At 55.4% G+C, this 17,079-nt stretch overlaps 2 protein-coding genes across 3 annotated transcripts; one reads left to right on the forward strand and one right to left on the reverse strand.

Annotated features, from left to right (window-relative positions):
- The first annotated feature begins 2,540 nt into the window (after positions 1-2,540).
- Positions 2,541-3,967, forward strand: MSMP (microseminoprotein, prostate associated). Its single transcript, XM_086629820.1, has 3 exons — positions 2,541-2,652; positions 3,248-3,356; positions 3,778-3,967. Exons 1-3 carry the CDS (start codon positions 2,541-2,543, stop codon positions 3,965-3,967), a joined length of 411 nt encoding a protein of 136 aa, XP_086485946.1.
- A 1,467-nt stretch (positions 3,968-5,434) lies between these two features.
- On the reverse strand, positions 5,435-16,299 carry RGP1 (RGP1 partner of RAB6A GEF complex). Of its 2 annotated transcripts, XM_009992049.2 has the most exons (8): positions 16,172-16,299; positions 11,876-12,012; positions 11,423-11,506; positions 7,514-7,663; positions 7,295-7,441; positions 6,760-6,887; positions 6,363-6,540; positions 5,435-6,140 (listed from the first exon to the last, which is right to left on the reverse strand). In XM_009992049.2, the coding sequence occupies exons 1-8, from the start codon at positions 16,285-16,287 to the stop codon at positions 5,917-5,919; spliced, it is 1,164 nt and encodes a 387-aa protein (XP_009990351.2). In that variant the 5' UTR covers positions 16,288-16,299; the 3' UTR covers positions 5,435-5,916. The 2 variants fall into 2 exon arrangements, with proteins under 2 accessions (XP_009990351.2, XP_086485463.1); XM_086629337.1 differs by having other exon boundaries at positions 7,295-7,663.
- Between the last annotated feature and the right edge of the window lie 780 nt (positions 16,300-17,079).

Raw genomic sequence — 17,079 nt, forward strand, 5'->3', positions numbered from 1 at the left:
TGTCCTGAGAGGGGGAAGACTGGGATCGACAGGCTACGCGGGACCACCAGTCCCATTCCCCAATGCACACCCATGGTGTGGAGGGTGATTTGCCGCTCAGGTCCCTCTGCAAAGTGCCGAGGGTTGTCCTGTCCTGCTTTCCTCCTCCTCTGCAGTTACCCAGTGAAACACTTTAATGACATACCCAAAGGCTGCAAGTGGGCTGGTAACCTCAACCCTCTCTCTGGGAACCCAGAAGAGCTGAGTTACAGAAATCCTGGGAATGCCTACCCATGTCCCCGATGGAGCAGGGCCAGTGCCCCACCACACAGCCGAGAGTTGCTCTCACCCCATATTTTTGGCACCCTTCTGGAAGCCTGGCCAAATCATGTGGGCCTCCAAACGAAACCCACCACTTTTGTTTAACGTTTGCTGTACTCAGTGATGAAACCATGATGGATTATTTCATTGCAGCTGCTAGCATGCCAGACTTCTTTTTCCAAACACACAATAGGAATATTCATTTACTGCTCTGACGACGAACGCTTTTGTCCTCCTTATATAGTAACAACTCCGCACCAAAGGGTCAGCTTCATTTGTCACCGATACACTTCACCATCCCGGCTCATGGCCCCATGGTTGGCAGGTTATTCACAGGTGCCCTGAGCTTCTCTGATTTATTAGCAGCCTTTCCCAACTGATCCCACTCTCTGGCCACTCCACCGGAGAGGCACAGCATCATCCAGGGCACTACAAGAGGGCTGGGGCAATTGGGAGAGGGGATGTAAATCTAGGGCTGCTCCCTCGGAGGTGGGAGCACGAGATGCAGAATGGGGATGCAATGGGACAGTGAAGGGGCCCGGAGCAGCAGCATGAAGGGACTATTCCTTCAAAACTGAAGGTGGCGAATCCAAAGCGGATAAAAGGAAGATGTTTTTTTTTTCACTCCGTGGTTAATTAGGCTGCCACAGGAAAATGCTCAGGCCAAAATCTAGCAGGATTCAAGAAGGGATTGGGCATTTATGGGGATAACAAAAATATTCAGCCATAATAGCGGACGCCAACACAAATTCTGGAAGGGATATTAAGCCTCACGCGTCAAGGTGTAAACCTATCCCAAACTCTCAGAAAGCAGGGAGCTTAATGCAGGGGCAGATGACCCACATATGCTACTGCTGCTGGCATGCTCCTGTGCTGTCCAAGCTGCTGGCTGGAGTGTCCCGGGACCCCCATTTCCTGCTGCCGGCAGCGCCTCTGAAAAGGGCTGTGAATTTCTTTTGGCAATTCAGTCCTTTGCTTGTAGTTCTCTGGGGCCATGTGGCTCCCAGGGCTCTGACCAACTCCATCTCAACTGTCCCCTCACTTTGCCAGCTGATAACAGCCTTATCACTTCAACTCAGAGGCAGCTCCTCTGGGTACGGGTCTTGTGGAACACGGGCACGTCCCCAGGTGGTATGGCATCTCCCCACAGCTTCTTGCTTCCAGCCAAGCCCTTCATTTCCCTCTCAGGTCACCTGTTGCCCAAATGCACCTTCACCTCCTGATTTCACCCCTCCTGTTCCCTGTTTCTGCTGAGGGTGGTCTCCAGCCTCTGAAAGGGGCTGCTTGGCTCTGGCGTCTCGTGGGTGCTGCACGTCCACAGCTATGGTCCCGCTTTCATGGGCACTACTCAGATGAGTCCTGGGTCATGACTCGGGCAGAGCCTTCCTCCACTTGTCACTGATACAGTTCACCATCCCGGCTCATGGCCCCATGGTTGGCAGGTTATTCACAGGTGCCCTGAGCTTCTCTGATTTATTAGCAGCCTTTTCCAATGGATCCCACTCAACTGATTCCTGCCCTGCATAAGGGGCAATCACCACACTGCCTGCTCTTGGCCAAAAACCCCCACTGTCACTCCCAGCCCGTGCGTGGCCACAAGTCTGGCATGGCTGCAAGCCAGGTTGGAGTGAAAACGCTGCATTATGATGCCTGGGAGTGGGGTGCAAGCATCTCCATCCCCACTGAGGATGGTGCTTCTGCATCCCACACTGGTTGTAAACAGGACTCTTGTGCCACTCCGGTCCCTGCAAGATGGGATGCTCCTGTAATCTTGGAAACTGTGAAGGATCAGAGAAGGTTTAGTGTGACCAGAGGGTAGCCTGGAGCTCTCCTGGTCGGGGGCCAGGGGCTCCTGCGCTCGCCTCTTGCATGCTCACCACCCTGCTGAGGGCAACCCCGCTGGGGTCTCTTGGATCTCCCCTCGCTGCAGAGCCTTGCACCCACAGGGGCTTCCAACTGGAGACATTTCTGGAGGGCATGAATCAGCTTTTCACAGCTTGTTAAAAATCTTGATCCTACCTCTTGTTTTCATGCCTTTCAAATCAGGAAATGAGTTTTACAACTTTTCCAGTGGGGCACAGCTGGTGGCCAGGGTCGTAAAGCTGAACTTTATAAATATCTCTTTTTGGGATCAGGAGAAGAGCATTAAAGAGGCAGAGAGAGAGAGAGAGAAGGGAAAGGAGCAAAGGCAATAGAGAAGCAAGGCAACCTCAGTGAAGAAGCCCAGCACAACACCAGCCATGGCCATGCAAGTGCAGAAGATGGGGTACACTTGGGGCAGGCTTTGCCTGCTGCTCTCCCTCCTCTTCCAGCTGCCGGGCTCTCAGGCCAAATGCTACTTCCAGGCTAAAGGTAAGTGGGGAGGTGAGCCGGGAAGATGCCAATGGGAAGAGGAGGCCTCGGCTTTCCCCAGGGCTCTGCCCTGTGCACCTGCAAAGCGCGGAAGGGACTGTGCTGAGCTCAGGAGTGCAATCGTGGGCCAGTGATGAGTGGAAGGAGCAGTCTATAAACCACAGAACAGCTCCCCAGGGCTCTGGCTGAGAAACAGCTCATTGGGCCATGAAGAGCTCCTGGCAGGAGCTTGGCTGGGGCCGAGCATGCAGGACTACCAGCAAAGGGAGGAGGGCTGCCCATCTTTCCTCTGCTGCCTCCTTCCAGGGCTGCAGAGATGCTCGAACCCCAAGGTGTGCTGGATATGCCCTCTCCAGGGAAGCAAGAGGCACTTGTCTCTACTCCAGGCCCCCAGGGCAGTGGGGAGAGCTACAGACCATGGCCAGCAGAGGATGGATGGACAGCTCATACCTGCAGGGTAGTGGAGAGGCCATGGGGTGGATGGGACGTCACGATGTTTCCCCTGTCTCCTCTTTGAGGGCAGAGGGGTGCCAAGGAGGCTCCCACAAGCCTTGCTGCAGGCCCATGGGTGTTCATGCCACCATTTCTTTTGCAGCTCCCTGCGAGTACGAGGGGAAGCAGTTCTCCCTTGGGGAGTCATGGCTGAGCACCAACTGCCTCCTCTGCACCTGCCTGCACCCCATTGGCGTGGGCTGCTGCGAGACGTGAGTGAGGGGCCGAGGGGCGCTGGGGGTGGGCTACTGCTGGCCATGCTGCCCTGCCATGGCACCTCCACGACCACGGCGGGGAGGAGGTCGTGTGGGTCTGGTGGCTGCAAACGCAGCAGAACAAGTGTCAGACCCCTGGGGGGCTGCAGGGTGCCAGGCCCTGGGGCACAAGGGGCAGAGATGGGCAGGAGCCCACCGGGGTGCTGAGGGTGGCGGGATGAGTTGAGGAGACAAAAGTGGGGGGAGCCAGGAGTGTCTCAGCACGGCGAGATGCTGGGAGCTGTAGCCCAGCCTGCCCCAGCTGGCTTGGGAGACACCCCAGCCTGTGGGGCTGACAGCAGAAGCAGCCAGGTTGCCCTGCCAGCAGCCCCCTGGCACGGCCCAGGGGGAGCTGACAGCACTGCGCCCTCTCCCACAGCACCCAGCACCCCATCGACTTCCCTGACTGGTGTGAAGCCCACTATGACTCGCAGACCTGCCAGATCTCGGTGGTGCAGAAGGCCAACCCCAGCCTGCCCTGCGTGAAGAGCATGGAGCACGAGTGGGGCTCGGCCGGCACCCCCGAGCCGCTGAGCAACAAGGTGCTGGGCACAGGGCTGAGCAGATAGAGGTTCGGCAGCACCCAGTGCCCCCCTTGCCCCTGGCATCACCCTCCCTCCTCCAGAGCACACCTCCCGCATGCTCCAGACCTGCCCTATCCCATAGAGACGTCACTGCCGCCGCCTCCGAGGGAAACCACTATCCGCACACTACGGTACCAAGCTGACGTTTACATCCTAGCGCTGCCACGGTACGGCTTTGCTTCTGCCTTCAGCTTCCCGAACCGAACTGGGGCCCACTTCCCACAAGACGCCCTGTGCACTGTGGGAATGCAGGTCCTAAGGGATCTGCTCTCAAGTGGGCATGAAACCTCCAGCTACTAAAGAAAGGGGTACAGGACCAAATTATTCTTCATTGCGGTGGTCTTGTACTCCTGCACGTAGCCTCAAGCCACGCAGCTCCCCCCTCCCTCCGAGACCCCCGTCCCCCTGCACAGCGGCTGCTGGGAGCTCGCTGAGGAGCACCACGGCCAGCCCCTTCTCCACCCAGGAGTGTGAGGTTAACAACCCACCTTTGGAACCACTAACGCCCCTGCTCCTGCAGCTCTCAGGGCTGGAGAGGGTCCCCAGCCAGCCCTGGGCAACACTGCAATGGAGCCAGCCCGGGGCGGGCGGCAGAGCGAGGGGGACCCCTGAAGATATCCCCAGGGTAGGCCTTCATCCCAGCTGCAGGGGAGCAGGGCGGCGAGCCGGGTGCCCTGCTAGCATTCAGGAAGCTGAAGCAATCCACGTGTGCCAGGCTGGAGCCGGCCGCCTGGCAGCCTGCCTCAGCTGGTGCCATGCCTATGTTGTGCAGAGCCTTGTGTAGATGTTTCTATTCTTGCAATAAAGATGTTGAACAAAAAGGTTCCCAGGCTGTGACTGTCATTCGGAGTGGGCTGCGTCCACCACTGGGAATGGTGTAGGAATAAGGCTCTTGGGAAGGCCGAGTTTTGCACATTTGATGTTTATTAGATTTCCACGCAAAGAAAAACTCTTTGAAAGGTCTGGCAGAAACGGGGAGCTGGCTGTTGAGCAGGGAGACCTCCATCCCAGCTCCTGAATGCACAGCACGTGCTCACCCCAGCTCCCCCAGGATCCCGAGACAAGCAGGATGCCTCCACGCCCAGGAGGGCAGGCAGAGAGCAGCCTGGGAAACTCGGTGCTTCTCAGTTTTGGATTTCTATCGTGCTGCCACAGCACGCATCCACAGGCAGGACACCAGCGTGTGCTGGTACCTCAAGGCCAGTCTGCCAGGACCTGCCTCCTCCGGGTGAGGGCAACGGTGGCGCTGGGCAGTGCACGTGAGACACTCCTCACAAGGGACAGGATTGTGTGCCAGGGCAGGAGAGCGGGATCCTACCCGGCCCAGGTGGTCAGCGTGCCTCACCTGGACGTCAGACCTCTGCTTGTGGGGGTCTCTCTGTAAGGGAGACAGCCTTTACCCAAGGCTGGTACAGGGCTTCACTGGAAGGCTCCCCCAGCCTCTCCTTTTCCAGGCTGGGCCTTTCCCTCTTGGCAGCCCCTCATGAGGTAAAGGCACGTCAGGCCGTTCTCTGGGAGGCAGCTTTCTTCCTGGAGCGTGCTGGCCCTCGTGCCTTCACCCGGGCAGGAAGGGTCTGGCTCCCGGCCGAGGGCTGCAGCACAAAACACCGCAGCAAGCACAGTGCTCCTCCACCTGCAGGTGGGACAGGCTTGCCCGGTGCCCACCTGGGAGCTGCAGATGAACCCAAGCGAACACTGGGGTGCACATCCCGCAGCATGCTGGCGACAATCCTGCCCACCATTCCCACAGGTGGCACAGGCCTGCAGGCCCCTACCAGCTCTCCCCACTTCGCAGAATCATAGAATGGTTCAGGTTGGAAGAGACCTTAAAGATCATCTATTTCCAACCCCCCTGCCACAGGCAGGGACACCTTCCATTGCACCAGGTTGTTCAAGGCCCCATCCAACCTTGAACATCTACAGGGATAGGGCACTCAGATGGTGATGGAGTTGGTGCTGGAGAACTGAGATACGTAGGAAGCCAGGATGGGGTTGGTGGGAAGGACTTTGATGGGCAAGTCCCAGCTGAAAGTGTCCACTTCGATCTGCTCCACCCCAGTCCAGGTGACGGCCTCCGACTGGCTCCCACGAACCAAGCAAGTCCCCGCCGACTCCCCGGAGGTCACAAACTCAAAGTGCAGCCTCCACTTCAGGGACACTGTGGGCAAGAGAAGGGTCAGTAGCCAACACCACAAGGGATGGGGACAGCAGCTGTTTCAGCTCTGGCTGTCCTGGCAAGGGGACAACCAAACAAGCCCACTCCCACAGGACAGCTCCCTCCCACAGGACACAGCCCTGCTGAGCAAGAGCAGGGCTGGGGACATCACAGTCCTCCTGCAGAGACAAGCGGGGGTGGGTCCCTTCCCTGGTGGCCACTAACCAATGTTGGTGGTGAATCCTGGGGTAGAGCTGAGTGGGATGGGTAGGCTGAAGCTACTCTGGGCTGTGTGCAGGCAGGCCTCCTGATGTCGGGCGTGCGTGCTGAAGGAGACGGGCTGCCCCCGCCGGCGCTGGAACTCCTCCTGGATGCTCTCCTCTGTCTGCAGGCTCACCGAGAACTGCAGGGAATCAGCAGGGTGCCTGCTCTCACAACCTCACACAGCCCTGGCACAAAGCCCCAGGGCTTCCGTGTTCTGAACAAGCTCAGAAGCGGAGCCTTTCTCCACCTCACATCCCAAGGGGACCTCAGCTGGGTCCCACTAGAAACCCTCAGTAGGAACCCCACAGCGCCAATCCCTTCTCCCTCTCCCCACAGTGACCTTGAAGCCAGCACTGACCTGTAGACATGGGATGTCTCCTTCTGAGAAGTTAAAGGTTCCAATGACGTCCTCTCCAATCTTATAGACGGTCTTAAAGATGCAGAACGTCCCTACCTTCCCACGAGTGTTGCTGATGTTATACAGGTCTGTGGAGCAAGCAGAGGTGGGTAAAGGGTTGCAGAAGGACGAGGCTCTGCCCCATACAGTGCTCTGGGTAAGTCACAGAGCCCATCAGAAATGATCCTACACCTGCTGCTTGGGCGTGAAGGACACCCTGGAGGTGACACGTCCTTTGGGAAACACCTGCCGTGAGCACGAGCAAACCACACGCTGGCTGTGATATGCTGGGGAGGGGGTCTCTCCGGCTGAATTAGGAAGAGCCTGAGACTGGCAGTGAGGAGCCCAAGGGAAACTGACCCAAGCGGGCCCTGATAGAGCTACTCCACAGGCCCAGCCAAAGCTTTGCTTTGCCAGCAAGATATTTACAGGGAGCCCTGAGCTGTGCTTCACACCCGGGTTAGGACCACAGGTTCAAGCAGGGAATATAACCTACGCAGGCTGCGTCGGGAGGTGGCCACCATGAGCAGTTCTGTCGCCAGGTCCGCCAGGCGAGAGTCCTTCTTCAAGCCCTCCTCTTCCTCCAGGAAGGGGTTTGAGGGCGCAACGGCCTCATCCTGTGGGAACTGGTAATCCTTGAGCCCTGGGGAGAACGGGAGAGCATCAGGGGGGCAGGGTGCAGCCAGGCCTGCGTCCGCAGGGAGGGCAGCCTTACCGTGCAGCATGAGGACACGGAAGGGAACGCGCAGGAGCTTGATGGGGGAGTTGACACGCTGGCAGCCGATGGTCAGCTTGTACACATACTTCACCGACTGTCCCCGGAAAGAGGGAGGGCCATCTATGGGCAGCGTCTCACAGTACGAGTCTGCAAGGAGTGCAGAAAAGATTGCTTTCCAAGGCCAAAAGGAAGCTCCCGGAGCTGTCGCTCCCAGGCTCCCTGCACCGAGGGTTAGGAACAGCAGCAGGGTTGAGCTAGGGACAGTGCCCGCTGCTTTCTGCCATCTCCTCTTTCCCACCGGAGGCCAAGCACACCGCCTGCCTCCCTGCACCAGCGCACCGCTCCTCACATCACACCTGCCGTCATCTGGGCACTGCTTCCAGCACATACAACCTCAAAGGCATGTAAAAGATGCAAAATCCAGGGAAACAAACACTTGAGAGCTCAACTTACTTATCACAAGTTCAACCTGAACCTGCCCCTGTGCACTTCCTTCGTGCGCCGCTTTCACGACGCAGTCACACGCTGCCGTTTCCTCAGGGCTCTGCCCCATGCGGCAGTGAGGTGTCCATCAAGACCTCATGCCTCTTTCGATACTCACTTTACACAAACTCCAAACGCAACAAAAATTGGTTTCTTCCTGTGTTTTTCTCTGAAGCAGCAGGGTAAACGGCTAAGAAACAATTCAGAGACCTTCACAACAACCTGTGGCGTACTCCCCGTGACAGACTGGTGACTTAGACCACAAAGCCTCTGACTCCAAGGCCTCTGAGATGCCAGGGCCTGGCTTTACACCACATTCAAACCTCCCAAAGCCCCTTGGCCACCACGCAAGCCCCAACGCTTCTCAACGCAGCGTGAACAATTCCGCAGCTTTCCCAAACCGCACGCTGTGTAACAAGAAAGGCACAAACAGTGAACTGTGGAAAGTCTCCACCTCTCTGGCTTGCCCACCGTGACGCAGATACACCCTGCCAGAGGAAGGGCAGCATCCTGCTGTGAAACCACAGATCCTTCTTCATGTCTGGCACGTCCTAAATGTTGAGGCTTAGATTAAAAGCTAGAGTTACATTTTAAATAAAACTTCTGGATTCAACATAACAGAACTGGAAGGAAGAAGAAAGCCCGTGCTAGTGTGTAGCGTCCACAGAGTGTCACACCTTAAAACACAAGGCTGTCCCACTGAACCAGTATGCAGATAAAGCCGACAACTGTCCTGACAGGGAGGAAAATCAGGTGTTTCCAAGCGTGACTGCTGTAACCCCTGCACCAGGCTTAACAAGAGTGCTCGCAAAGACCTTCACGCCCAGTGAGGATAACCTGAGCAGAGACCACCACTGCCCGAGGAGGATGGATGGTTTGCTACCTGGCACAGTAATTTTGCTGCCTGGCACAGGAATGCTGAGACTCAGGAAGTTCCAGTTTCCATGCATATCCCAGAAGGAAGCACATTCCTGGTGCTACAGATGCCTTCCTTACCCACTTGCTGTACCCTCTGGCTGGGCTTCTGCCCTGAGCCCAGGCCACTTTTGTTTCCTGCCCTCTCTGTGATCTACCAAATATTTAAAGGCATTACGAAACTGGAGAGGAGGCAAAAACAACCACTGAAATTACTGGAGGGCTTGAGAAAATGTTTTATGGTGAGAAATTTAGAGAGTTCAGTCTGGGTAGCAAGTCAAAGGGACGGAAGGTGAGTCAACTTCAACGTATGGGCACCGTAACAAGGGGAAGATATTGGGGAATAAGCTGGTCGGCAACTGAAAACAAGGCCATTTATCAAGAGACAGCCTCACACAACCTCAGCTACACGTGCCAGCTCTTGCTACAGTTTAATAACACAGTACTTTGCTGAAGCAGAACTAAGATTTCTTGGTGGTTTTTTTTTTTTGCCTTTCCAAACTGTGCAGCAAAACTCAAAACTTCTGAAAAACAGGAAATGAAGAATTAGGATACACACCCACACGGCCTTAACTCTGCCTCCACAGAGCTGGCAGAAGCCCCCAGGAATGATCTGCAAGCATGCCAGCTGCAGTCTCGCGTGAGAGGAGCAGCACTGCACGCTGATGAGATCGGGGTGAGCAGCCTGGCAGAGCTGGGGCTCCGATATCGCGGTTTCAGTGCTAAAAAAGCCCAGTGCCACACACAGCGGCACTGCTCGCGACACATGCAACGCACGTGTGCATCACACAACCCCGGGGAAAGGCTGTAACATACGGCCAAGGAACCTCGACACGTAGAAGAGTTTGTCTTTCCCATGGAGCTGCATCCAAGCACAAGGCAGATGCAGGTTGCATGTGTCAGTGTCACCTAGCAGCAGAGCAGACACATGCACACACAACACATCATCACTGGGAAGGACAGACTACCGGTAGCTTAGCTGGGGGCTAAACACCTCCTGCTTGCAAAGCCTGCAAAGCTAGCATGCAAGGAAATCCTCTCAACCCACCCCAGTCCAGCCTCCACCTGGAGGTTGGACTGTAGTCACTGGTCTGCCCTCCCAGAGCCTGCCTGAGAAGCTCCAGGAAAAGGGGCTTCCCCCTGCCTGGAGAACAGATGCTCCAGCCCCACATCTGCCAGCAGCAAGGAGCATAGGAGAATCCAGGTGAGCTTCAGGCCAGCTGAGACTTCTGCCTCCTCTTCCTCCCTGGCACGGCCAGTTTCAGGAAGCACAGTGGACCTTGGCTCTGATGCGGCAGGGCCAGCTCCCTTCCCCTGCATGCCACTGTAGAACAGTCAGTAAATAACTAAACACACTCAGGTGACAGGCTTTGCAGTTGAGGAGATGCAGCCCCAGAGAGCACTGCCCCATCCCCCATCCCGCCAACCACCCAGCCAAGCCAAGTTGGCTTCACTCTGTCCACCTTTCCCTTCAGTCAGGCTCCTCCAAGCCTAGAAAGGCAGGAGATCCCAGCTTCAAAACCAGTATGTTACAGCATATGGCTCCTTGTTCTCACTTGCAGCTCTGCTCTCACCTCCCCAGAGCTCAGTGCTCCAGCGGAGTCCGCACCACCACAGGCACTGCCTCTCCACTCCATCTGCTCTGTGATTTGAGAGGTCTCCATCAATCGTTCCCAGCAGATCCCTAGGGCAACCCAGGGAAGCTGTCCACGTGCAGCCTGCAATGCCTAAGGTTGTGCTGCCACTGGAACACAAAGGAGACCTGACACAAACTGACAGGCCAGGTCACGCAGCCACCGGCCAAGAGACAACAGCACATACTTGTATTTCCACAGCTGTCTCCTCAGGTAGAAGAAGCTGCCTAGAACAATGAAAAAGAGACGCTGCAAATTCCTTGTGAAAAGGATGAAAACTTCTCTCAACAGCAAAAGGGAAAGCAGTGATTAAGAAGAGCTTAAAGGGGACCCACTGAAAGGACACTGTTTAAGGGTTTTGGAGACATGGACAACTTTGAGCAGAGAAGATGAGAAGTGCTCACTTCTACAGCAGGAAACCAGAACAGGCAGAAGACTCTGAGATCTCCAGGGCATCCACAGCCTGAAGAGGAAGAACGGACCTTTGGTGGATGCCAGCCTATATCCCAAGAACACTCCAGTGCAGCTGAAGAAAAAAATGCAAGGAAATGCAAGTGTGTGTAACCATTCCTTCAGGTGTAGCCAGGTATTTCAAAACGTTTTATGCCTCGCAGCCACGTAACAGACCTGCAGCACAGGACATGGGACAGAGGCAGGACTGAGAGACACGATGCGGTACTCAGCCCTCATACGGTGGAGAACAGACTCTGGATGATGCAGCAGTTCCTTAGCACTCATGATCCCACCACAGCACCTCACGTTCCACAAGCACCAGGGTCTCCCACTTGCAGCACTCAGGTCTGCAAAGCCAGCTTGAGAGCGGGGCTCCCCAGAAGCGAGCTCTTTCAGCAGGGGAAGAGAAGACAGGACTCACAGGACTTTGATTCCCCGGGATCCAGTCGCAAGTCACAGAAGAGGATCTTTGGTGGGGTGGACAGGATACACTGACCTCGCTCTCCTGGAAGAGAAGAACCATGTGAACACTGCCCGGCTTTGGGCCATGCCTGGGCCAGCTGGGCCTTATCCTCATGGGGAGGAATAGGGAGGAGAGGGCCAAGGAGGAAACATCTCATGCCCAGTCAGACTATGAGACGTTCCCAGAACAGCTGGAAAGAAAACCCTCGTGTTTCTCTCCAAGCTAGAGCCACTTTGATGTCAGTATTAACAAGGTCCTGCAGCAGCCACCATCAGGGAATCACCCAAGGAAGGCAACCCAGACTTCCCACTTGCTTCTTCACACGCTGCCCTCAAGACACACATTATAGTCTGCCTTATTGCTGCTCGTGCTCTCACCGTCCCTACCCGGGGTTACAGGAGTAGCACTCACCTCTGTTGGGGACGAAGACTGTCTCGTTCTCTGCCTGCACATCGTGCTTGCTGCCGTCAGAGGGAGGGAGAGCTACTCGGTTCTCGCTGGTGTGAAACTGGCAGTGGATCTGGGCGCTGGCCCACGCCAGCATCTCACTGAGAGCAAAGAAGAGAAACACTCGTGTCTATGTTTTAAACTTGGATTACAGCACACATGAACCTGGAGAAGGGCAGCTCTTGCTCTCAGCTCCATGCAGGAATGCTTGTCTGGAAGGAAGGCAGCCTTGCTTCACTGTCACTGAAGCCACTCTCAAAACCTCCATCCAAACAAACCTTCGGAGCAAGTTCGAGCTGGGACACTGACCCGAAGCTTCCTCCACCCCAGCTGCTGACAGCAGTTTCACCCAAGGCCTGGCTCTGTGGCCCAGGGCTCTTGCTTAGTGGCAATATTTGCAGTCTGAGCCACAACACCTTGGGCAGAGCACAGACATGGAGTGAGGAAACACCCTTGCCCCGAGAAGCCTGCTGTACACATGTGGCAGAAGACAGCAAGCAGAGCAGGTCAGCAGTCACAGGGAGAGACAAGATGGCCTGTGCAGAACCTTACAGGGATCTTCTAGTAAACACACTGAGGTGAAGCATCCCAAGATCTGGTCCAAAGCCATTTTTACTCAGTCATCTTTAGTGCAAGATCCTGCACGTGGGTCGGGGCAATCCCAAGAACAAGTACAGGCTAGGCAGAGAATGGATTGGGAGCAGCCCTGAGGAAAAGGACTTGGGAGTGCTGGTGGATGAGAAGCTCAACATGAGCTGGCAATGTGCACTGGCAGCCCAGAAAGCCAACCATGTCCTGGGCTGCATCCAAAGAAGTGTGGCCAGCAGGTCGAGGGAGGTGATTCTGCCCCTCTACTCTGCTCTTGTGAGACGCCACCTGGAATACTGTGTTCAGCTCTGGAGTCCCCAGTACAAGAAGGACATGGGGCTGTTGGAGAGGGTCCGGAGGAGGCCATAAAGATGATGCGAAGGCTGGAGCACTTCTCCTATGAAGACAGGCTGAGAGAGTTGGGGCTGTTCAGCCTGGAGAAGAGAAGGCTCTGGGGTGATCTTATCGCAGCTTTCCAGTACTTAAAGGGGGCCTACAGGAAAGCTGGAGAGGGACTTTTTACAAGGGTGTGTAGTGATAGGACAAGGGGCAATGGCTTTAAACTGAAAGAGGGTATGTGTAGATTAGCTATAAGGAGGAAACTCTTCCCTCTGAGGGTGGGAAGGCCCTGGAAAGGTTGCCCAGAGAAGCTGTGGGTGCCCCATCCCTGGAAGTGTTCAAGGTCAGGCTGGATGAGGCTTTGAGCAACCTGGTGTAGTGGAAGGTCTCCCTGCCCACAGCAGGGGGATTGGAAGGATATGATCTTTAAGGTCGCTTCCAACCCAAACCATTCTATGATTCTATGATCTTTCTCATCACTCACAGACTGGAATTGGCCACAGACTGCACTGTTGAGAGGGCATCTCTAACTCTTAGGCACAGTCCAGTCCTTGCAGAGGACTTTTAGCCATGAAGAGCCAACTCCCAAGCCAAAAATAACATGCAGAGCAATGCTCCGAGGCTCCTCCAGTAACAACGCAACCATCAGGGAAATAGGCAGATTCAAAAGCCACAAGTATTTTCAATCTGGGTTCAGCTGCCCCTGCCCACAGCACTTGGCTGCTCCGAGCTCGATGCTCCTCAGAGCAGGCAGGGCACAGACGTGCTCCCTCCCCACAGCACCGTGCCCCTCAAGAACATCAGCTTCTGGTTGCGTCAGACCAGAGAAGGACACTTCTGGGTCCTTCATGAGGATCTATTTTCTCCTCCTGATGCAAGGGGTTTGCTGATGGCTATAGGGCAGATGAAGGTGTCATTTTGCCCCCTCTCTGTAAAGCCACAAGAATTGGTTGCATCAATCCTGAAAAATAATCTCATGTTTTGGACTCTGCTACGACCTCAGCTGTTCCACAGTGCATTTCCCACGGCATTACTGACATCTTCCAGTTTCCAAAGCACTTATCTATTTTTATTTGAACAGCCGTCTCGTTAATTTAGCCAGTGTATGGTTCCTCTGATGTTTTCTAACAGCATGATCTGATTAGTAAGCACTGACACCAGAGTTTTAGGTGGCACAGGGATTTTTTTGCAGCACATGGGTATCTCTCGCTGTGACACATCAGAGCAGTTAAACGTCTAGACAAACCAGAGAAAAAGGCGTGCTGCGTTCGTTTCAGCTGACTAATGCTGCGCTGTTTGATCTTTTGTATGTGCTGGCTGCCTTTACTCAAACACGCGTTGGTTACTCTATCCAGTCACCTCTAAGCCTACTAACTGTAGTTATGTATCTTCAAAAGTACCAGTATGGCTTTTCCATAAGTGCTGCCGTAAGGTTTTCTGTCGTAAGGTATCTGCTACATGGGCACAGAGTAATGCTCTTGCTTAAGTGACAACGTTTACTAAATTTATATAAGCTTACCATGATTACAGTACCTTCAAACACTGTATTTTGAATCTATTTTTTTTTTCTTTCCTCCTTTTTTTCAGTATTGCCCAACAATACGCCACTGGATTGTTTCCATTTTTTTATCCAGAGGCCCAAACAAAATTTATATGTGTCTTCCTACTGGCAAACTTCGCTTGCCCAGCTGGCAGGGAGCAGAAGGAACCTGCGCTGGTGCTGAGGTCACCTCCCTCTTCTCTCAATTGTCCCTACAACTCCTGTATCCCATAAGTGACAGCCTTTGGGCAGCTTTGCTCCTTGTACGCCTCGTACACCAGAATCAAATTCACTTCCTGCCATTTACTTACAGTCCTTCAGTTCTGTCCCCATGGCTGAAACGCGCATCTCTCAGTTCCTCCAGCTGTGTCGCAGCTTTTGCCAGCCCCGAGAGCTTCTTGTCCCCGACAGGTCTATCTGCCTATTGCAGTGACTATGCTTTGATCTGACTCCTGCCTTTACGCAACCCAAAGCTTCAGTTCCCAAACCACCAGACTATTTGGTGCTGCCACTCATATGACTTAGCCAGGTCTTGTCATTTTGGTCACCTGCTTTTTTATTTTAAAAACTCTCCTATTTTCTAAGAGGCAATTTTCTACGGACCACAACACGCCTGAAGTTCCCAAATGAAGCTCCCATAACTTTGCTGCAAACTTCCGAAACTGCTCCACCTGGTACTTTTGCAGTCCCACATGTTTTGGAATGAGGAAAAACAGCGCTGTCACCACATAAGACAAAACTCCGGAAAGCTAGGTGCTTATGTCACAGATGAATTCGAAAGCTGACTTCAGCAAGCAAGAGGAACCAGCAAGAAAAGATGAAAGCTAAGAAAGGCAATAAACAAAGAAGCCCTACAGCTGTAATACAAGAGACTGGTTTGCTGCTGCTGAGACCGCAGGCACTGGAAGTGGGTCCACCAAAACAATCACGTGTGAAACACGTACTGGCAATGAAAAGACGCTGAACCTGACAGGGCTGGAAATGGACACTTCCCAGGAAGGGCCTGAGATGAGAAAGCGCTCTCCACCCCCTGGGTAATCAGACAAGGCCACACAGTCAGCGGACATCGACGCTTTGGGTGACTACTTATGATGTGGAGTCACCCCCTGTGAGCCAATACAGGAAGCTCTCATCTCCCTACATTTCCTCAACACCTGTTTCGGGCACAGTCATGACAAGGGGAGATGCAGTGCTGGAAACTGGACCACAGAAAAAGCTGCCACAGAAGGCTGCCTCTTTCTGACTCTAGGCAATGCTCACCCCTTTGCCTGCCAGCTCTGGAGGCAGGGATCACACTGATATGTCAGCACACTGCTGAACAGAGAGAGAGAGAGCTCCTTCCATAAATGTAGAAAATAATGCTGTTGTCTGAATGTTGCTCTGAGAGACTGTCACCCTGGTGTAACTAGATATCCCACTTTGACAGCCAGTTTGGCTTCATTTTCTGTCAGTAACCCTGTCGTTGAGGGCTCACCAGAGCGGCAGTCAAGAGCATCTCTAACTGCATACTTTTTTCCTCGTCTCTTTCTTGGGGGCAGAAAACCACAATAATTACCTCAGTCTCAGCCATGAAACAGCACTGGTGCAAAGCACCCTTAAGGGATTACCTCAGGCAGGGAAGTCACCATTGGCTGAGCTGGCACCATTGCCCCACAACTCTGCCATGACTACATCTGGCTGCTCAGAAGGGAGGGAGGGAGGGAGGGAGGGCTGCTCCCCTTGGAGGGACCCAGACAGCTCTGCCACTTCGGGGCTTCATGCACAGAAAAGCCCACCAGTGTGGACTGCCATACCTGCTGGCAGAGGTAGATGAGGCCGATAACGGGTTGGTGAAAGTGATCACGCACTCCAGCACCTCCCCGGCCAGGAAGACCGGCCCGCGGCCCAGCTTGGCCAACACCTCGATCATGGCTCAGACAGCCCTGCTGCACACCTGCCAAAAAAAAATCCAACAGTAGGCACGGAGAGAGCGCTGAGCGCTGTGACAGAGGGGGAGCCGGCAACAGGCAGGCCAGGCACACGCACAAGCGGCGAGCTCAGGGAGGGCCCCGGTTCCAGGCTCAGCGCACAGTCGCGCACAGTGGCCAGGAAATGGCCCTGGCCTTGCGTGCGCGCGCACACGGACATCCACACGCACACAAACACGGCGCGAGGGAGGGCAGGGACAGCCCAGCCCCAGCCCCAGCCCCAGCCCACGTCCCAGGAGCTCAGGGGGGCCCCGACCGCAAACACACAAACATAAACGCCCACCAGAGCGGCCAGGGACGCAGGGCGCACGCCCCCGGCCCAGGCTACCCCGGCTCCACTCACCGTCCCGCGCGGGCCCCGCTCGCCGCCCCGCGCCACTCTGGGCCCGGCTTCCCCTCAGCCACCCGGCGCCTCTCCCGACGTGCTTGGCGGGGATCGAGATGCGCTCGGTCGGCAACTCTCGGGCGCGCTCGGTACTCGCTCGGCAACGCTCGGGAACTCTCGGGCGCCGCTCGGTACTCGCTCGGCAACGCTCGGGAACTCTCGGGCGCCGCTCGGTACTCGCTCGGCAACGCTCGGGAACTCTCGGGCGCCGCTCGGCAGCGCTCGCTCGGGCGCTCTCGGGATCGCACATCGCGCTGGCGGCGAGGCGGGTCCGGGTTTCCGGACGCGCTCGGCGGCGCGCCGGGCACCGTGCCCTGGGGGCGCGGGCGGGGCGGGGCGGGGCGGGGCG

Source organism: Tauraco erythrolophus, chromosome Z (genome assembly GCF_009769465.1).
Source record: "Tauraco erythrolophus isolate bTauEry1 chromosome Z, bTauEry1.pri, whole genome shotgun sequence".
Classification (NCBI taxonomy): domain Eukaryota; kingdom Metazoa; phylum Chordata; class Aves; order Musophagiformes; family Musophagidae; genus Tauraco; species Tauraco erythrolophus.